Source organism: Lethenteron reissneri, chromosome 21 (genome assembly GCF_015708825.2).
Source record: "Lethenteron reissneri isolate LAM-NWPU_2019-01 chromosome 21, ASM1570882v1, whole genome shotgun sequence".
Lineage (NCBI taxonomy): Eukaryota > Metazoa > Chordata > Hyperoartia > Petromyzontiformes > Petromyzontidae > Lethenteron > Lethenteron reissneri.
This window is the reverse complement of record NC_083799.1, coordinates 16,809,132-16,831,321: the sequence shown is the minus strand read 5'-3', so window position 1 is coordinate 16,831,321 and position 22,190 is coordinate 16,809,132. Positions and strand designations below refer to the sequence as shown.

General features: G+C 53.0%; 1 protein-coding gene across 5 annotated transcripts in view; it reads right to left on the bottom strand.

Moving 5' to 3' along the window:
* Positions 1 to 5,321: 5,321 nt before the first annotated feature.
* The window catches only part of LOC133345325 (solute carrier family 23 member 1-like), a 36,717-nt gene continuing 19,848 nt past the window's right edge, over positions 5,322 to 22,190 (bottom strand). For 4 of the 5 annotated variants that reach the window (XM_061555990.1, XM_061555992.1, XM_061555993.1 and 1 more), the window contains 10 exons: positions 21,591 to 21,748; positions 20,928 to 21,087; positions 19,844 to 20,025; positions 18,326 to 18,443; positions 14,201 to 14,357; positions 12,442 to 12,695; positions 11,542 to 11,706; positions 10,045 to 10,153; positions 7,788 to 7,883; positions 5,322 to 6,352 (listed from right to left, as the gene is read on the bottom strand). In XM_061555990.1, coding sequence (XP_061411974.1) covers positions 6,031 to 6,352; positions 7,788 to 7,883; positions 10,045 to 10,153; positions 11,542 to 11,706; positions 12,442 to 12,695; positions 14,201 to 14,357; positions 18,326 to 18,443; positions 19,844 to 20,025; positions 20,928 to 21,087; positions 21,591 to 21,748 — 1,721 coding nt within the window. In that variant the 3' untranslated portion in view covers positions 5,322 to 6,030. The remainder of the gene's footprint in view (positions 6,353 to 7,787; positions 7,884 to 10,044; positions 10,154 to 11,541; positions 11,707 to 12,441; positions 12,696 to 14,200; positions 14,358 to 18,325; positions 18,444 to 19,843; positions 20,026 to 20,927; positions 21,088 to 21,590; positions 21,749 to 22,190) is intronic. The other variant, XM_061555996.1, reaches the window with a different exon arrangement.

The window sequence follows — 22,190 nt, the reverse complement described above, 5'->3', positions numbered from 1 at the left end:
AGTCTTAGCTTGTCACTAGTCTTAGCTTATCACTCGTCTTAGCTTATCACTGCAGTCTTAGCTTATCACTAGTCTTAGCTTATCACTGTAGTCTTAGCTTATCACTGTAGTCTTAGCTTATCACTGTAGTCTTAGCTTGTCACTAGTCTTAGCTTATCACTCGTCTTAGCTTATCACTGCAGTCTTAGCTTATCACTGTAGTCTTAGCTTATCACTGTAGTCTTAGCTTATCACTGTAGTCTTAGCTTATCACTGCAGTCTTAGCTTATCACTGTAGTCTTAGCTTATCACTAGTCTTAGCTTATCACTGTAGTCTTAGCTTATCACTGTAGTCTTAGCTTATCACTGTAGTCTTAGCTTATCACTGTAGTCTTAGCTTATCGCTAGTCTTAGCTTATCACTGTAGTCTTAGCTTATCACTGTAGTCTTAGCTTATCACTGTAGTCTTAGCTTATCACTGTAGTCTTAGCTTATCACTGTAGTCTTAGCTTATCACTGTAGTCTTAGCTTATCACTGTAGTCTTAGCTTATCACTGTAGTCTTAGCTTATCACTAGTCTTAGTTTATCACTACAGTCTTAGCTTATCACTACAGTCTTAGCTTATCACTACAGTCTTAGCTTATCACTAGTCTTAGCTTATCACTGTAGTCTTAGCTTATCACTGCAGTCTTAGCTTATCACTACAGTCTTAGCTTATCACTACAGTCTTAGCTTATCACTAGTCTTAGTTTATCACTGCAGTCTTAGTTTATCACTGCAGTCTTAGCGTATCACTGCAGTCTTAGCTTATCACTACAGTCTTAGCTTATCACTGCAGTCTTAGCTTATCACTACAGTCTTAGCTTATCACTACAGTCTTAGCTTATCACTACAGTCTTAGCTTGTTACTAGTCTTAGCTTATCACTGTAGTCTTAGCTTGTCACTAGTCTTAGCTTATCACTGTAGTCTTAGCTTATCACTACAGTCTTAGCTTGTCACTAGTCTTAGCTTATCACTGTAGTCTTAGCTTATCACTACAGTCTTAGCTTGTCACTGTAGTCTTAGCTTATCACTACAGTCTTAGCTTGTCACTGTAGTCTTAGCTTATCACTACAGTCTTAGCTTGTCACTGTAGTCTTAGCTTATCACTACAGTCTTAGCTTATCACTATAGTCTTAGCTTGTCACTGTAGTCTTAGCTTATCACTGTAGTCTTAGCTTGTCACTAGTCTTAGCTTATCACTGCAGTCTTAGCTTATCACTAGTCTTAGCTTATCACTGCAGTCTTAGCTTATCACTAGTCTTAGCTTATCACTGTAGTCTTAGCTTATCACTGTAGTCTTAGCTTATCACTGTAGTCTTAGCTTATCACTGTAGTCTTAGCTTGTCACTAGTCTTAGCTTATCACTGTAGTCTTAGCTTATCACTAGTCTTAGCTTATCACTACAGTCTTAGCTTATCACTAGTCTTATCTTATCACTGTAGTCTTAGCTTATCATTACAGTCTTAGCTTGTCACTAGTCTTAGCTTATCACTACAGTCTTAGCTTATCACTACAGTCTTAGCTTGTCACTAGTCTTAGCTTATCACTGTAGTCTTAGCTTATCACTGTAGTCTTAGCTTGTCACTAGTCTTAGCTTATCACTGCAGTCTTAGCTTATCACTAGTCTTAGCTTATCACTGTAGTCTTAGCTTATCACTGTAGTCTTAGCTTATCACTGTAGTCTTAGCTTGTCACTAGTCTTAGCTTATCACTGTAGTCTTAGCTTATCACTAGTCTTAGCTTATCACTGCAGTCTTAGCTTATCACTAGTCTTAGCTTATCACTGTAGTCTTAGCTTATCACTGTAGTCTTAGCTTATCACTACAGTCTTAGCTTATCACTGTAGTCTTAGCTTATCACTACAGTCTTAGCTTATCACTAGTCTTAGCTTATCACTACAGTCTTAGCTTATCACTGTAGTCTTAGCTTATCACTACAGTCTTAGCTTATCACTGTAGTCTTAGCTTATCACTGCAGTCTTAGCTTAGCACTGCAGTCTTAGCTTATCACTGTAGTCTTAGCTTATCACTGTAGTCTTAGCTTATCACTGTAGTCTTAGCTTATCACTACAGTCTTAGCTTATCACTGTAGTCTTAGCTTATCACTGTAGTCTTAGCTTATCACTGTAGTCTTAGCTTATCACTGTAGTCTTAGCTTATCACTACAGTCTTAGCTTATCACTGCAGTCTTAGCTTATCACTGTAGTCTTAGCTTATCACTGTAGTCTTAGCTTGTCACTGTAGTCTTAGCTTATCACTGTAGTCTTAGCTTATCACTGTAGTCTTAGCTTATCACTGCAGTCTTAGCTTATTACTGTAGTCTTAGCTTATCACTGTAGTCTTAGCTTATCACTGTAGTCTTAGCTTATCACTGCAGTCTTAGCTTATCACTGTAGTCTTAGCTTATCACTGTAGTCTTAGCTTATCACTGTAGTCTTAGCTTGTCACTGTAGTCTTAGCTTATCACTGCAGTCTTAGCTTATCACTGTAGTCTTAGCTTATCACTGTAGTCTTAGCTTATCACTGTAGTCTTAGCTTGTCACTGTAGTCTTAGCTTATCACTGCAGTCTTAGCTTATCACTACAGTCTTAGCTTATCACTGTAGTCTTAGCTTATCACTGTAGTCTTAGCTTGTCACTGTAGTCTTAGCTTATCACTGTAGTCTTAGCTTATCACTGTAGTCTTAGCTTATCACTGCAGTCTTAGCTTATCACTGTAGTCTTAGCTTATCACTGCAGTCTTAGCTTATCACTGCAGTCTTAGCTTGTCACTAGTCTTAGCTTATCACTACAGTCTTAGCTTATCACTGTAGTCTTAGCTTGTCACTAGTCTTAGCTTATCACTGCAGTCTTAGCTTATCACTAGTCTTAGCTTATCACTGTAGTCTTAGCTTGTCACTAGTCTTAGCTTATCACTCGTCTTAGCTCATCACTGCAGTCTTAGCTTATCACTGTAGTCTTAGCTTGTCACTGTAGTCTTAGCTTATCACTGCAGTCTTAGCTTATCACTGTAGTCTTAGCTTATCACTGCAGTCTTAGCTTATCACTGCAGTCTTAGCTTATCACTGTAGTCTCAGCTTATCACTGTAGTCTTAGCTTGTCACTAGTCTTAGCTTATCACTGTAGTCTTAGCTTATCACTGTAGTCTTAGCTTATCACTGTAGTCTTAGCTTGTCACTAGTCTTAGCTTATCACTGCAGTCTTAGCTTATCACTAGTCTTAGCTTATCACTGTAGTCTTAGCTTGTCACTAGTCTTAGCTTATCACTCGTCTTAGCTTATCACTGCAGTCTTAGCTTATCACTGTAGTCTTAGCTTGTCACTAGTCTTAGCTTATCACTAGTCTTAGCTTATCACTGTAGTCTTAGCTTATCACTGCAGTCTTAGCTTGTCACTAGTCTTAGCTTATCACTAGTCTTAGCTTATCACTGTAGTCTTAGCTTGTCACTAGTCTTAGCTTATCACTCGTCTTAGCTTATCACTGCAGTCTTAGCTTATCACTAGTCTTAGCTTATCACTGTAGTCTTAGCTTATCACTGTAGTCTTAGCTTATCACTGTAGTCTTAGCTTGTCACTAGTCTTAGCTTATCACTCGTCTTAGCTTATCACTGCAGTCTTAGCTTATCACTGTAGTCTTAGCTTATCACTGTAGTCTTAGCTTATCACTGTAGTCTTAGCTTATCACTGCAGTCTTAGCTTATCACTGTAGTCTTAGCTTATCACTAGTCTTAGCTTATCACTGTAGTCTTAGCTTATCACTGTAGTCTTAGCTTATCACTGTAGTCTTAGCTTATCACTGTAGTCTTAGCTTATCGCTAGTCTTAGCTTATCACTGTAGTCTTAGCTTATCACTGTAGTCTTAGCTTATCACTGTAGTCTTAGCTTATCACTGTAGTCTTAGCTTATCACTGTAGTCTTAGCTTATCACTGTAGTCTTAGCTTATCACTGTAGTCTTAGCTTATCACTGTAGTCTTAGCTTATCACTGCAGTCTTAGCTTATCACTGTAGTCTTAGCTTATCACTAGTCTTAGCTTATCACTGTAGTCTTAGCTTATCACTGTAGTCTTAGCTTATCACTGCAGTCTTAGCTTATCACTGTAGTCTTAGCTTATCACTGTAGTCTTAGCTTATCACTGCAGTCTTAGCTTATCACTGTAGTCTTAGCTTATCACTAGTCTTAGCTTATCACTGTAGTCTTAGCTTATCACTGTAGTCTTAGCTTATCACTGTAGTCTTAGCTTATCACTGTAGTCTTAGCTTATCACTAGTCTTAGCTTATCACTATAGTCTTAGCTTATCACTGTAGTCTTAGCTTATCACTGTAGTCTTAGCTTATCACTAGTCTTAGCTTATCACTGTAGTCTTAGCTTATCACTAGTGTTAGCTTATCACTGTAGTCTTAGCTTATCACTAGTCTTAGCTTATCACTGTAGTCTTAGCTTGTCACTAGTCTTAGCTTATCACTAGTCTTAGCTTATCACTGCAGTCTTAGCTTATCACTGTAGTCTTAGCTTGTCACTACTCTTAGCTTATCACTGCAGTCTTAGCTTGTCACTAGTCTTAGCTTATCACTAGTCTTAGCTTATCACTGTAGTCTTAGCTTGTCACTAGTCTTAGCTTATCACTCGTCTTAGCTTATCACTGCAGTCTTAGCTTATCACTAGTCTTAGCTTATCACTGTAGTCTTAGCTTGTCACTAGTCTTAGCTTATCACTCGTCTTAGCTTATCACTGCAGTCTTAGCTTATCACTGCAGTCTTAGCTTATCACTGCAGTCTTAGCTTATCACTGCAGTCTTAACCAGGGCAGCCCATGGACTCCGAGCCATGAGTCCCCGCAACAAGCAGCGGACGGTCTCCTGCTGGGCCACCGCCTCGCCGCCCACGAGACGTTTTGTATTCGCGACAGCGACATGACAACATTATACTCACTAGTCAGTATATATATACTGCACTGTTGTAATCATAATGGCTACATGATGTATAATTTGTTGACAAAATAATAGGCTTTACCCTTTCCGGCAAGTATACAGGAGGATTTAGGACGTTCAAATGCCAAACAGCGCGTATCGCCACGTCTGCATTCACCACACATCATGCTTTGTGGTAAAACATGCACCGCATTATCAAGGGAGTCTTATACTGGTAGGAACGAAGTGGACCAGACCACCAATAGATTAATGTGTCCGTCCGTCCGTCCGTCCGACTGTCCGTCCGTCCGTCCGTCCGTCCGTCCGTGGGAGGGGTGGTGTTGAGGGTGGTGTTGGAAATGAAAGACTACGAGTCTTTAAATCTCACAGCGTTTCTTGTCAAAACAAACACTTTTAATTAACGTTACACTAGAATACAGTAATTTTTTCTTTAACTCCTCTATACCCGGTCGATATCTCTGTACCGGTACTAAGTATTATTCCTACCAGCCCACCCCGCAGGGTCCTGTTAGTTGACTGATTGAGATGAACAAAAAATATTATTTATTTGGACATGTAAAACAGCAATATATAATCTGTAATACACAAGCACACAATCTGTATTCATCTATGAAAAGAGCTACAGTATTACGTTGACTAATACGCTCGTTTACCTAGGAAGGCCTCACTGAGTCCCAAGGAAACTTTTTCAGGAGGATTCTGCCAATTTTTCGCAGTAGGGGGGCGATGTCGCTGCTGCTGCTGTTGTGTGATCCCAATTGCGTGGTTTGCGATGTGACGTCACAGCACCGAGGTCATGTGATCAACACACCGTGCTTGGCTCGATTTGGCTGAAGCTGGGGCGCCGTGGGGGCTAGGAGATGTTATCTCCCTCGCCTGGTATGCCGGAGGGAGTGGGTTTGATTCAGACTCTGACAATGCCTGTATATTTGGAGTTTGCGTTTTATCCCTCCACATTTAAAATGTGCGTTTAGATTATTTGGCAGCGACTATAAATTCCCATACATGGTGAGCCATTTCGTTGAGCTGTCACTTGTGGCCAGTTGGCTCGTGAAAAAGAGCTACGTCGCTCAGTGGGCTTCACTTGGCAACAACAACAACAAATCGTAGAATTCGTTTTCTGGTAATCCCACGCCGTCGCCGATCCATCCTCCCAGCCGGGTGCCCCGCCGCCGTCGCCACGGCTACACGGCGCAGTTCGTCCCCACGGCGACCGGCGCGCCGGCCGGCCTCTGCCCGAAGGTCGGGCAGACGGGGACGCGGCGCGGCCACGTCCACTTGCGCAGCAGCGGCGCGACGAGCGGCAGGTCGTAGACGCGCATCGCGGCCCCGTCCTGGGTGCCGTGCGGGTCGCCTCGCCCGTGGCTCCTCCACGCCAGCAGGCCACGCTCCTCCACGGTGCCTGGCGGAGCGACGGGCGGCGAGATGGGATGGGGGGGGGGGGGGGCAGGCCGGGAGCGGCAATCGCACCGCGTGATCAAAGTGCCGCCACGCCGCCACCGCCGCGGTTCAGACGAGCGCCCGCCGTCGCCGCTTTGGTCGTCGTGTTATCCCGACCGTGCCGTTCGCGTCTTGAGAAGGGGCCTGCGCAGAAGTGGACACGCCGGAGCTGCCTCCGAGATGGACGGTCCAGTGAGACTCTGGGCGACACTTCTTCACGCACTCCACACGCGAGAGTGAGGTTGCGTCGTCTCGTGATGACTCGAACCATTCCTTTAAATGCTCAGGAATTGGAGTTCATCTCAAGAAATGAATGCAGAATTGTTGTAGTACATTATTTTTTGTGCATCATCGCTGACTGGGCTGAGGCCATCAGCTCTCTACGCTTGAGAACTCGGTTGAGTGACTGCCGGATGAAACCCGGACCCGGCCATCGCCTTGCTCAGCGCTCTGACCTCTGACCTCTGAGCCACCCGGCCCGCTCTGGACAAAGCCCCATCTTGGCGCACTGCACTCTGGTGACCTCAGAGGGATGGCTGCATTTACCCAGGCCCTTCGGTTTTCCTCCCACACGTACAAACATTAAATTGGAGTTGGTCAAACATCCCATGATAGAACCACAGAGCTCGGGCAATCATTGGGGATTGCGTGTTGCAATCGCATGGATAGGTTTCCTCTCACACGCACAAGCGCTCATTATTTGGTGGAAAGTATCTGAATGTAAAGAGGACCAGCAGAGCTTGGGCAACAGCTGGCGACGCCGGCACAGCGCCCGGTCGCTGCCTCCCCCCTCGCCTGTGGTTCCTCGCGCCTATCCTCCACCCGTCTCTCCCTCTCTTGCATATGATGGCAGCAGCAGCAGCAGCAGCAACCTGTTCAGGAGCTGAATGCCAATGTCGAGCGCTGCCGGCCACGACGAGAGGGCTTCAGCAGAGAGAGACAGAGAGTTGCTCTGCGGTAACGGAGCGCAGACTCCATAGTGACTCAGTACGCACCGTTAGACGCGTGCGGCGTGCTGTGAGATAAACTAAGTTTTTTTTATTTCACCAAGTAAGGCCCACTCAGCTATGTTGTTCTTTTTCAGAAGCGACCCGGCCACAAATGAAAGCTCAACGAAGCGGCTTATCACGTGTAAATGTATTGCTGCCAAATACTCTAAACGCTTGATGTTGATTATAAATATGGAGGGAAAAACCGGAGGACCCGTAGAAAAATCCACGCGACCACGGGGAGAACATTCAAACTCCAAATACACAGAAGGCGTCAGGGTCGGGATCGAACCCACAACCTCCTGCATACCAGGCGAGGGAGTTAACATCTCGCCGTGAGACGCGCCGCGTGACGCGACGTGGACGGATCACGGCTCCACGGTGAGACTCGGTGAGAGGACAACGAACCGGGCACGGTGTTGTCGAGGACGAAGCCGAGGAATCCTCCCACGAACATGCTCATGGTGCACAGCACGGTGAGCGTCTGGTCGATCGGCGCCACCCCTGCCCCGCGCGGAGGGAGAGACAGAGAGACGGAACCGCTGTCACCCTCTGCTGCGTGCCCCCCCCCCCCCCCCCCCACGTGCTGCACGGCCTCCCTCCGGCTCCCTCCCACGGCTGGGCAACACAACGCGCGGTGTAATCGCAATCGACATCCCAATGCTGAACTATCACCTGCAGGTTGTGTGTGCGTGTGTGTGTGTTGAACTTCTTTTGCACCACACGTAGCCAACCGTGCTCGTCGGAGGTGCGGGGGAAGGACAACAAACTTAACACTCGATGGGGATTGCACAGAGCAGCAGCAGCAGCAGCAGCAAGGTCGCCCCCTGCTGTGAAAACTTGGAACAACGCTCCTGAAAAATCAGTCTTGAGACTCAGAGGGGATTTCCTTGGGCAAGCAATAATAGTCGTAGTATTACTTTTCAAACATAGTGGATAGCGAGGCCTTCATCCAGCAGTGGATTACAGACGACAGTGAAGAATAATATCATTGCGCGTGACGGCAGCACTTTGCCCGGGAGATAAATGGCACAACAATAATGGGGGTGTTTGTTTTAACTTCGCTCGAGAAGAGCTGCTGTAGGTGGAGCAAACAAATAAAACTGTGACCTTGAGGGGTGGAGGAGAGCAGGTCGGAGGGTTTTTAGAAAATCTGAACTTGGATCCCAAACAAGAAAGTGCCACGTCAGGGCGCGCTCCCTGCGACGCTGCATGGCCCAGACACGCCGCTGGTTGTCCACGGGCCAGACAAGCCGCTGGCCGCTGGCCACTGGACGTCCACGGTCGACGCAGGGAAATGAACTTGATGAGTGGACAAAGAATCGTGGCGAGCGGCACGCCGGCAGCTGCGCTGTGAGACACGCAGAGCAGCGCGTGGAGGGGAGTGCATGCGCACGATGTTGCAGACAAAGAAGGGGACATTTTTTTCTTTACTTATTATTTATTTTGTCCACTCCTTACTTTTATCTTGCTAGTCGTTGTGCATGGCTGCACTTTATGTTGTAATTTACTCTGCTCAGTCGGCGCGAGCCGCTGAGGGCGTGAGGGGTCTCTGTCTTCATTCCTGTGGCTCCGTGCCATCGGGGCCGTTCCCGTTCTGCTGCAATGTGCACCGATGCCGACCTTATTGAGGGCGATATTGGCACGTGCAATAAGGATCGATTGGTTGGTCATTCGAAGCGTAAGGAAAATGGAGTGAGGCTCGGGCCGGACGCATCACGGCCAGAAGAGACGATGGGCGGCGGAGATGGTCGGAGCGGCAGCCAGGGAGTGGAATGCGTGCCGGAGACATCCGGCGTGGAGACGGAGCAGTGGAAGCAGTTCGTGATGATTTCATCCAGTAGTGGATCGAACATGGCTGATTGTTTTTATTTTGTTTGTTGACCCAAGGAAGGCTCAAGACTCTCTTTCAGGAGGGTCCTGCCAAGTGCGACCCCAATTGAATGATCTGCAGATAATACTTGATTTGAAGCTTTCGTGACTGCAGGAATCCATACTCTTTGGTTCTTTTGGTAGATGATACTTCAGCATTGGGCTGTTTGGCCAGTGCCAGGTACATTGTGTGCGTGTTTTATTTTAAGCTCACGATGATGATGATGATGTTAAAAGAGCAGTCAGAGCACAAGTGACAGGCAACATCCGTCTTCCACTTCCATCGTTGGTGTCGTGACGGTCCACACGGCCCCAGCGTGGCCGTCTCAACACGTGGATGGCGAGTTGTGGTTTGGTCGAGCGCCCTCCTTGACATCTCACGTCTCATCTCAACGAATTGGACAGGGCACCCCCGGTCGCAGCTGTCCCTGTGTGTGCACAAGTTGACTGGGCACGTGGCCTGCGAGCGGGCGTAGTCTGCCAGGAGGCGGGCGGGATGGTGACGATTGCTGCCGCACGTAAATCCCAACCGAGTGATTTGCGGTGGAAGTTTCCAAGTTGCTCAATTTTGACCACGACGCCGGCACGCGACGGGCCGCTGGTCGCTCCGAACGACGTCGCGCGGGACCTTTAACGTCCGCCGTGAGGGAGGCGTCGGGGTTTAGCGGTTATTACACCGCAGCATTAACCAGGGTGGGCTGCGGGATTCGAACCGCGAGCCTGCGTTAGAACGAGCGGCGGACGCGCTCCCGCCGGGCTGCGTGCGCGGCGCCCGTGAGCGGTGGGTCCCTACCGGTGTTGATGGCCCCGGGGTTCTCCTTGAGCCAGGCTGGAATGGACAGACCCGAGAAGATGGACAGGCCAACGATGAACACGTTCCTGGACGAGTTCATGTCTGCGTACTGACACGGCAGGGGCACACGGTGGCGGTGAGCTGGCGGGCGAAGCGATATCACTGCCAAGGCGTTCAGCTCTTGTGAGCCGGTGGTCTCGACAAGGCTGACAGCATTGCGCACGCGATGCGGTGGTTTATAGGTGGGTGGCAGGGTGGGTGGCGCAGCTGGTGCCTCGCAGCAGAAAACCACCTGGGTTCGATTCCCAAATCGGGCGCCTTTCCTTGTGGGGTTTGTATATTCTGACCCCCGTTCTGCAGAGTGTGAGTGTGTCCGAGTGTGGCGTTGGTGCGTTCTTCCCTGTTTCCGGAGGAAACCTATGCCATCACACAACGGCATTGGTGTTGGTCAAACAGCCCAATGTAGCAGGACTCAGTGTGGCTGTCCTGGGTAAATGAGAAGTAATTTTGACACGCAAAGCATGCGGATGGGGAGTTGCGTCTTGCTGCTATTTGCGAGCACACTTCTGCACCCGTTAGAACCCACGGAGAGAATTTGGGACCTCCCAGGAGAGAACAAAACGTCGGCAGTAAGATTGCACAAAGACAAATATCCCCCGTATAGCCTTAACAAGTGCTGTTAGAGAGCACCTATGAAGGCCGGAATGGTACACGAGGGGATGGGTGGCCAGCACCACGCCCGACCGCCTTTATCTCCCCAGTGGCGATGTTTACACACTGAACCAGGTACTCATTTGAGGCTGAGTCGACCTAGGGGAGGCCCATGACCGGTTCAGATGATCGTCACTGGTGTTGGCTATGAGCGGGAATCGAACCCGGGTCGCCGGGTTCATAGCGCAGCGCGCACACCGCTACACTACCGCTCCCCAAACACAAATACACACAGACACACACAGACACACAAACACACATAGACACACACACACAGACACAAACAGACACACACACAGACACAAACTCGCACAGACACACACAGACACAAACACACACAGACACACACAGACACAAACAGACACAAACACACAGACACAAACAGACACAAACAAACATAGACACACACACACACAGACACACACAGACACACACACAGACACAGCAGCCTCATCTCATGGCAACCCCGTGTGGGACAAGCAGCAGGAATCAGCCTGCCGGTAGCTCAGGCGACAATTGCCACTGTTAGTGTAAAACCAACGGAGTTGCCAAATCTCCCATTCATTTAGAATTTGGCAAAGTTGTAGCATGAGGCCGCCACACGATGGGCTCCTGCTGTTTTCCAACACCGCGGGATCTTTCGCGTCCACCCGTGAAGCGGAGGGCGAGTGTTTGTTTAAGGTGAATACATCGCCGCAGTGTTAACCAGTGTGGCCTGCCGGGTCCGAACCGTGAACATCTGCGTTTCTCCTGCACGGTATCCACACCGCAGCCTGCCGCACGAACCTGCAGGGTGGAGATGCCCACGGCGGCGATCATCCCGAAGGTGCCCAGGAACATGCCGCCGATGATGGGATCGGGGATGGTGATGAAGACGGCTCCACACTTCCCGAAGACCCCCATCAGCACGAGGATGACTCCGCTGACCTGCAGCACCAGCCGACTGCCCACCTGCATTGCCACGCAGCGAGACAGACAAAGGTCCCCCAGCTGTGTAGACCTCAACAGGCCGTCGGGGCAAGTGCTGTGAGCGAGCACCCGAGAAGGCCGCCACGGCACGCGAGGGGATGGGTGGCCAGCGCCGCGCCCCGACGCCTTTGTCTCCCTAGTGACGATGTTTACACACCGCACCAGGTACTCAGTTGAGGCTGAGTCGACCTAGGGGAAGCCCTGGACCGGTTCAGAAAATCGTCACTGGTATTGGCCGTGAGCGGGAATCGAACCCGGGTTTGACAGGTTCGTAGCGCAGCACAGCGCTAACCACTACACTACCGCTCCCCACGCAACGAGACACACACACAGACACACACACACATACACCCACAGACACACACAGACACACACTCACACAGACACACACACAGACACAGACACACAGACACACACACAGACACACACACACACAGACACGCACACACACCAATACACCCACAGACACACACAGACACACACTCACACAGACACACACACAGACACACACACACAGACACACACACACTCACACAGATACACCCACACACACACAGACACTCACACAGATACACCCACAGACACACACAGACACACACACAGATACACACAGACACACACAGATACTCTCACACACACTCACACACACTCACACAGACACACACACAGACACAGACACACACTCACACAGACACACACACAGACACATACACACACCCTGGTGATGCCCAGCGCGGCGATGTTCTGGCTGAACGAGGTGGTGCCGTTGCCCGTGCCCAGCGACCCGGCCAGCAGGCAGCCGAGACCCTCGACCGCGAGGCCGCGGCTCACGGCGTGCGCCGGCGGCGGCGGCGCCCCGGCGAGTCGCGCGCACGCCGCGTAGTCCCCCACGGACTCGAGCGCCGAGGCGACCACCCCGCACAGCATGCCCAGCGCGGACGCGGCGCCCAGCGTCGGCGCGCCCCACTGCCCTGCGCGGGGGGGGGGGGGCACGCAGGGGGGGGGGGGGCAGCCGTCGTCACCGTCCGGTTCGGGGTGGCGGGGAGATTTCACCTCCCTCGCCTGGGGCGCAGGAGGTCGCGCCGGCTCGACCCTGACGCCTGGGTATGTGGAGTTGCATGTCGCATGTTGCATGTCGCATGTTGCATGTCAACATCGCATGTCGCATGTTGCATGTACTCCCCATGGATGTCCCCGTGGTTGTCCCCGTGGTTCTCAACAATACAGGGCACACCAATACACATATGAATGTGCATATTATTATTGAGTAATTTGCTGGTAATTTTCAGCTCCAGGGTTATTTGGCTAATAGCAGTCACATGATTACAGTAGACATGTTAGCCATGGCGTTGCTCAAAGGCAACAACTCATATGGAACACTGGCGCGGCCTGCAGGTGAAGAGCAGCTGCGTCATTGACGAGGACGCCCTCGGAGCCGCGTGCCTCCACTGGGGGCCGACACGGCGGCGATGCCGCGGGCAGCTGCGAGCGCTACGCGGGGCGGTCAGCAGAGGGCGCACGAGCACCACTGTCGTTAGTGTTGTACCTCACTCCGCGCCCGCGTCTATGCTCCCCGACGTCGCCCACGCGCACCGACCCACGTGCTGAGGGCGAGAGAGTGGCGCCCGTGGCAGGTCGCTGCTCGTTGCAGAGGTTTGCGGTTAGAATCTGGCAGGCCGCCCTGGCCATTGCTGCTCTGCGTGTTTACCGTGAGGAGGGTCCCAAGCGCCGTCTGCTTCACGGTGGACGTTTGAGACCCGTGACGCCATTCGTCGTGGTCCAAACAATTAGAGGATGACACCGCAAATTACTCAGCTGGGATCGAACGTGCCAATAATCGTCCCTCAATCTACGAAACTTGGCAGGACCCTCCTGAACAGAGTCTTGGGACTCGGTAGCCAGGGTGACCGAGAATCATCAAATAACAGTAATCAGCAGCAGGATGAGTGTGTGAGTGTTGGATGCGAGGTGGCCACGGGATGACAGCACAGACAATTGTTGTGTGAGAATGTGGACTCACCGGGATTGTATCGCGCTCTCCCCGTGTGTCTGTGGGCACCAGGCCGGGTGCTGGGTGGCTATGCGGGTGGAGGGGGGCTGTGTATGTGTGTGTGTCTGTGTGTGTGTGGGGGACTGTGTGTGTGTGTGTGGGGAGCGGTAGTGTAGCGCTGAGCGCTACGCTGCGCTCCGAACCCGAATGCACGAGTTCGATTTCCGCTCATGGCAAACACCAGTGATGATTATCTGAACCGGTCCTGGGCCTCCCCTAGGTAGATTCAGCCTCAAATGAGTACCTGGTGCGGTGTGTAGTAAACATCGCCACTGGGGAGACAAAGGCGGCCGGGCGTGGTGCTAGGCTGCTAGCAACCCACCCCCTCGTGTGCCGTGGCGGCCTTCATAGGTGCTACTCGCTAACAGCACTTGCCCCTACAGTCTGTTCAGGCTCCACGGGGGATCTCTGTCTTTGTGTGTGCACCTGGGTAGGGAACGCGGAACCATGGCGCGTGCTGGATGGCCTGCAGGTGGAGGTCGGTCCTGGCGAGGTGACCCGGCGCGCCCGGCTCTGCTGGGAGCGAGTCCGTCAGCGTGAGGATGTAGCACAGCAGCCACGAGATGCACATGGCCAACAGCACCTGCGCCAGCCGCAGCAGCAGCAAGAGCAGCAATAGTCGTGATGGTGATGGTCATTTACAGCGTGCGACGGCGCACAGCGTCAGATCGCTCTCGGACGGAGTGAATTACTCGAGAAGAGCCACAGGCAGCCGGAAGGCAGCCACGCAATAGCCGCCGCCAACAATTGTTCCTCTGAATATGAAGGTGACATCGATCGATTAATGAGCGTCTACGCGTGGGAGGAAACCGGAGCGCTCGGAGAAACCGCACGCGTGAGAAGGGGAAACACTCGATCCCATACAGAGGGAACAGGTGGAGTCCACACTTCTGTTGGACTGCCCTCTCCTGGCGAGCCCCACGGCACGACACCTGAATGCCCACGGGGAGTCGTGTGAGCCACCAACGCTCGCCTCCACGATGCTGCATCACAGGCCACGTGCATCACCAGGCAGTCAAGTGTCCCTTGCATTGCATATACAGTGCTCACAATAACAATGCTGTCATGTACAATGGAGTATCGTCTTCCATTGAGGCTCCCTTTGTGCAGACGACGCTTCTGGCAGCGCGCCCGGCAGTGGTTCAAGCCAGAGTTCCGCTTCAATGCAGCTGAAGTTGGTGCACTCCCAGGAAGCTGCGGTGCCTCATGGGATGTGCGCCAATTTGTAATTGGCACAATTTTGAAGACGGATACATGATGGAGAAATGCATCATATGGTCCGCTCCACGCTATCAGTGTCTCTGTCCCAGGGTGACTCCCCCTTCTCGACTTGCACCCGGCTCTTACCCAGCAGCGACGCGTTCCGTCTCGGGTTCTGCTGCTGCCGCTCGCCACGACGAGAGGGAGGCTTCAGCCGAGAGAGGGAGAGAGAGAGAGAGTCCGTGTCCTTGTACTGCTCCTGCAGCCCAGGCTGCAGTGGTTCACTATATGGCCCATCGACTGCCATTCCCCTTTGGTTTTATTTACTGCAGCAGGATGGAGGAGATGGTGGAGTGTAACACCTGCACCGTCCTGCGACGGTACAGAGGTCACACAGTACAGGTCTAACATCGCCCGTACACGTACATGGATCTCTATGAGTTCACTATGAGTTTACCATGTGGCCCATCATGTGGGTTGCTAGGCCACAATCGCACTTGTACCCTCTTCAATTCAATCTCCCCCGCACTCTCTCTGGCCCCAGGTGCGCCTCACCAGGTGATTACCTCTCGCTGCACCTGAGCACTGAATATGTTCGAGCCCACCTGGCTGGGAGCTCCACTCTGCACGAGAGCCGCATTCAGCTCCCCTCGCGCGCCCTCCCACTCCGCATCCCTCCACCCTCGTCCAGCGCCCCTCTCACTGACGTCGTAGCCCTGGCTAATCGCTGGCTACACGTGCGCGCATTGACACACGGATTAGCCGCGCATGCACACACACAGATCACATATACAAAGACCGCCCACATAGCCTTCAACAGACTGTTCGGGCAAGTGCTGTTAGCGAGCACTTATGAAGACCAGCTCGGCACATAAGAACACGACCCTCAGCCGCCTTTGTCTCCCTAATAGTGATGTGTACACCACACCATGATCAAACACGCACGCACACATATATACTTCAGGCACACAGACAAATATTCCCCGCTAAGCCGAAGAGTTTGGAGGCAAGAGCTGTTAGCGAACTCGGGTCGCTGGGGTCGTAACGGGGCACGCCAATCACTTCGCCACCACTCCCCACGAGGCACGCACACGGCCCCTGCGCAGGGGCACACACACAACTTGTACAAACATCCCCTCGTGTCGCCACCTTGGCAGACTGCTGGGGCAGGTGCCGTGAGCGAGCCCCCGCGAAGGCCGCCACGGCGCACGAGGGGTGGCTGGCCAGCGCCACGTCCTGCCGCCTTTGTCTCTCCAATGCAGACAGTACACACCATTTATGACTGAGTCGACCTAGGGGAGGTCCAACACCGGTTCAAATAGTCACCACTATTATGGGTCGTGAACGGGTTGGGAATCAAACTCCTGTCGCCGGGTTTGTCAGAATCTGTCTTTCGACTGCAGCAGGAATCCGATGAGCTAGCAAGCTCTTATGCAGCAAGTTTGTCGCGCTGTGCGCTAACCACTGCGCCACCGCCACGCCGCGTGAGTTGGAGTTAGACTCGGATCGCCAGCACGGTGACGACACCGCAGATTCTCAGGTGGCTCTGAAGCCAGAGCGCTGGGACGTACAGCGCTCTGGTCCTGGGTTCGAATCCAGGTTCCAAGCCACTCGTGAGTTGATGGTCTCAGCCCGGTCACCAACATCGTCCTCATCAGCATCTTGATTTAGACTGGAGGAGGAATCCGATGAGCTGTGAAGTTCTTGCTCACAAATGTCCGTGAATGATCACCGCGCGCTGAGAGGGGAGACTTCTGTTCGGATGCGTCACCTATTCCCGTGAATGATTAAACGCCGCTGTCCGTCTTCGGTTGCGTAACGAGAAACTGCTTCCCCAACAGGAACGGCGCGTGCGGCGCTGTAATGTTTAACACGGAACCTTCTATAACATTCGTGGCCTCAAGGTCGACATAACCTCATGTCCAACACATCGTTGTTGTTATTGTGTCACGCCCGGTGTATTGCTGGCCCTGAGACGGCTGTGGAAATTCCACGTTCCTGTGGAAGGGACCTCTCTCGTGAACATAACGAGCACGGCGGCCGTATGGCCCAGCAGCGGCAGCGCGTTTGCCTCTTGCTGCCGAGCCTCGTGGTTCCGACCCGGCAGGCCACCCTGGTTACTACCGCGCCACCGCGTTAAACGTAACAGCGCCGCGCGCCGTCTGCCTCCCTCGCGGTGGACGTGGAAGGCCCCGCGTGGTGACGGCGTTCGGAGCGAGTCGCGGCCCATCGCGTGCTGGCGCCGTGGTCTAAATTTGCCAAAACTCTAAAAATGCCACCGCGAATCACTCAATTGGGATGTACGCACGGTAGCCATCGTCACCCTCCCTTCCCTCCTGGTGGACTGCGCCCACTCGCGCGCCACGTGCCGAGGGAAGCTCCCACCGGGGGTGCCCTGTCCACTGTGCTGAGACGAGATGTGAGACACCCATCGCGTGGAAGGCGCTCTGACACTCCCCTGCGTGACGGTGGGCGGCTTGATCAGGAACAATTTCCGTGTCATCGTGAACGTGACCATGATGACATCTTTAGTAGTGGTGGCTTCTCTCCATGATACTCACAGCATCATTCTATTCTCACGCGTGATGACAGCAACATGCTCAGGAGCTAAATGCCAATGTCGAGGTCTGCTGCTGCTTCTGGCCACGACGAGAGGGCTGCAGCAGAGAGAGAGTTCGTGTCGCTGTTCCTCCACCTCCTCCGTGAAAGTGCTTTGCTATATGGGCCACAGTTTTGGTTGCATGGCCACGACCGCACCACTGTGGCTTGGTTTGAATTTCCCACTCACGAAGGAGATGTGCACAGCGGCCTGTTGATGCTGTGATGCGGTTGACGGTTCCACCGGCGTCTCCGAAGAACGCCACGGCAGAAGGTGCGTGACGCGTGGGTGTCGAGACGAAGTGGCCGTTGTTAATGAGAAGTGCCATCGGGTTCTGCCTACACGTTCTCAATCTGAGCAGATTGCTTGCAATTCACGTCGACCATCGAGCAGGTGCGTGTAGAGTGATACAGGCTGAAACCTGTCGCTCACAGCCGTTCACAGGTTTGATTGAGTGTTGCCTTGAGGCTAGTGGTAACGGGGGTCACTCGAGTGTAAAGGCACAAGTCCTCACCATATACGAGGCTTCTAGAGGAATATGGCAGCAGTCAACATTGATTGACTGTACTGATGAGCACGGTGGAGACAAGGATGGAGATGATGATGGAGATGATGATGATGATGGAGATGATGATGGAGATGATGATGATGATGAAGATGATGGAGACAAGAATGGAGATGATGATGATGATGATGGAGACGACGCAGTGGGGGCTGAATGCAAGGGTGCGCCCGTGCAGGTGGAGGCTCACAGAGAACATCTTGAAGACGGGGTACCTCACCACACGGCACCGCCCCCCGACGAACCCCGGCACCGGCACGGCGACGTCGCGCAGGTACTGGGAGAAGAGCACGATCAGGGCCACGGTCCTGGGCACACGCGGAGGTGCGCGTCATCACTCGCGGTGTGGCGACTTATAGCCGTGGCGGTTTCTAATGGCTTTGGATTTCGCAGCGATAGGACCAACACATTCACACGGTTTCCCATTCAGTGCCCGTCAATGTTATACATTTTTTGCCAAGTGGGAAAACTTCATTACCTGCAAATTATTCAATTAGGATTAGCAGCAACATCGCCCTCTACTGTGGAACTACTGCACCTTGGTGGCCGAGTGAGCACGCGAGTGAGTGGGGCGGTTCACGCTACGAACCTGGCGACGCAGGTTCAATTCCCGTTCACGGCCAATACTAGTGACGATTATTTGAACCGGTTCTGGGCCTCTGCTAGGTCAACTCAGTCTCAAAGGAATGCCTGGTGCGATGTACTGGGGAGACAAAGGTGGCCGGGCATGGTGCTGGCCACCTACCCCCCTCGTGTGCCGACCCGGCCTTCATAGATACTCGCGATCAGCACTTGCCCGAACAGTCTGATAAGGCTATAAGGGGGATCTTTACCTTTGAGTGGGTGAGTGAGTGGATGGATGAGTGAGCGGGTGAGAGGATGGGTGAGTGAGTGAGTGAATGAGTGGGTGAGTGAGTGGGTGAGTGCGTAGATGAGTGAGTGAGGGGGTGAGTCAGTGGGTGAGTGGGTGAGCGCGTAGATGAGTGCGTGGGTGAGTGAGTGAGTGAATGAGTGGGTGAGTGAGTGGGTGAGTGAGTGAGTGGGTGAGTGAACGAATGAGTAAGTGGGTGAGTACATGAGTGAGTCGGTGAGTGAGTGGGTGGGTGAGTGAGTAGATGAGTGAGTGATTAAGTGGGTGAGTGAGTGAGAGTGTGAGTGAGTGGGTGAGTGAGAGTGTGAGTGAGTGGGTGAGTGAGAGTGTGAGTGAGTGGGTGAGTAAGAGTGTGAGTGAGTGGGTGAGTGAGTGAATGGGTGGGTGGGTGAGTGAGTGAGTGGGTGAGTGAGTGGGTGAGTGAGTGGGTGAGTGAGTGAGTGGGTGAGTGGGTGGGTGAGTGGGTGGGTGAGTGAGTGAGTGAGTGAATGGGTGGGTGAGTGAGTGGGTGAGTGAGTGAGTGAGTGAATGGGTGGGTGAGTGAGTGAGTGAGTGGGTGGGTGAGTGGGTGGGTGAGTGGGTGGGTGAGTGAGTGAGTGGGTGAGTGGGTGGGTGAGTGAGTGAGTGAGTGGGTGAGTGGGTGGGTGAGTGAGTGAGTGAGTGAATGGGTGGGTGAGTGAGTGAGTGGGTGGGTGAGTGGGTGAGTGGGTGAGTGGGTGGGTGAGTGAGTGGGTGAGTGGGTGAGTGAGTGAGTGGGTGAGTGAGTGAGGGGGTGAGTGGGTGGGTGAGTGGGTGGGTGAGGTTGAGGCCGTGGTGGCGAGGGTGGTGCCCACTCACAGGCACGCGATTCCCCAGTGGCCGCCGCTCTTGCGCCCGGCCTCCCCAAAGAGCGAGAGGCCGATGAGGGTGATGGTGGGCGCGATGGACAGCGGCCCGATGAGGCGCAGGGCCGGTCCCATGGCGCCCGTGAGGCCCAGCGCCACTTGGAAGAGCGACGCGACCATGATGGCGCCCTGCAGCTGCGTGCGGTCGTCACCAGGAGTCAAACAAACAGCTCGGGGGGGGGGCGGGGGGGGGGGGGGCTTGTGGCTCGCGAGGCGCGGGACCCCACAGCGTGGGCGCCAAGTGGCCCTCGACTGTGGGCCAACGATCAATCCCCGTGCAGGTGGCAAACAGATGGCAATTTATAATAATACTGATAATGTTATACTAGTTACACGTTTATCGAGGAGAGTCACACGGAGTTGTATGACTCTTTTTCAGGAAGGCCCTGCTACAATGATGTTTATTGTAAGATGTTTGCAGCCAATTAATGAGTGCTTATAGAACTGGGAGGGAACTGGAGCACCCGGAGAAATCTCACACGTGCGAGGGGGAAACACTCGATCCCCGTACGGATAGAAAGAGATGTGCGAGAGTCCACTTGCTGTACTGCCTTCTCCTGGCGAGGCAGGGTGTGCTCAGCGCTGCTGGATTACAGGCAGCCGCGTGCGTCGGTCACCACGACCAATACCCCTGGCAAGTCGGGAGATAGATCCATTCCATTGTCAATTGGTGCAAGGATGCATAATGCTCCGTGTCGTGAGAAACCCTCCACCACCGGACACAGCCAAGCGAATTGAATTGTCACGCGCTTACGAACTCGCCGGTTCTGATTGGTTGGCCTCACTCACACCGCGTGAGTTGCCAACAGAGTTTAGCAGCGATTATATACGTGCCTGTCCCCTGTGAAGCGACGGTAAACGTCGTCCATCAGCACAAGATCCAGAAAGTGAGAGGCCCGATCCACCAAGTCAGTCACCTGAACAGAGGTGGCTTCACCTCGCAGGAACAAACCAATCAGATTTGAACCAAACTCAGATTGAAACCTGCCGAGTAAATCAACGCGATGTCCTCTCTAGTGGCGCTGTGCCGCTCTCACCTCCCGCATGCGAGGCTGCCACACCTCGGGGTCGCTGGGCCGCGCGGCGCCGTGGGCGGCCTCCGTGCCGTTGAGCGCCGGGCACCGCCACTCGGGGAGGGCGAGGATGGCAAAGGCCGGAGCCACGAAGCTCAGGCTGCCACCCTGCAGGATGGGCAACCTGGGCACACGGGGAGGGGTGGACAATCTCTCGCTCGCTCGCTCACCCACACACTCACCCACACACTCACGCAATAACCCACGCACTCACACAATCACCGACGCACTCACACACTCTCCCACGCACGCACTCACACACACAATCACCCACGCACTCACCCACGCACGCACTCACGCACGCACTCACGCACTCACACACACGCACTAACACACACGCACTAACACACACGCACTAACACACACGCACTAACACACACGCACTAACACACACGCACTAACACACACGCACTAACACACACGCACTCACCCACGCACTCACCCACGCACTCACCTACGCACTCACCCACGCACTCACACACGCACTCACACACGCACTCACACACGCACTCACACACGCACTCACACACGCACTCACACACGCACTCACACACGCACTCACACACGCACTCACACACGCACTCACACACGCACTCAAGCAACCACCGACCCACCGACCCGCCCCACCTCGTGCCCAGCGTGGTCTGCAGCAGCGTGGCGAGCCCCGACGCGAAGAACATCGTGTTGATGAGGAGCCCCTTGACGAGGTCGTCGCCGCCCGCGCACAGCGGCTCGGCCAGGATGAGTGGGATGGCGATGATGCCGCCGAACGCGAGGAGGTAGTGCTGTGGACGGGCACGTGAGGAGCACAGCCATCCAGACGCCTCCTGCTCTCTCTGCTAGAGCTGCTAGAGCTGCTAGAGCTGCTGCCCTGCGATTCGTGAGCTCCTCAAACAATCCAGCGCGGTAACCACTGCACCACCGCTCCCCACACTCACGCGCGCAAATACAAAGACAGATATCCACCGTGTAGCCTTAACAGACTGTTGGGGCAAGTGCTGTTAGCGAGCACCTATGAAGGCCGGGTCGGCACACGAGGGGGTAGGTGGCCAGCACCACGCCCGGCCGCCTTTGTCTCCCCAGTGGCGATGTTTACACATCGCACCAGTTACTAATTTGAGACGGAGTATGCCTAGAGGGGGCCCAGGACCTATTCAGATCGTCACTGGTGTTGATCATGAGTTGAGTGAGAATAGAACTCGGGACACCAGGTTCGTAGCGCAGCGT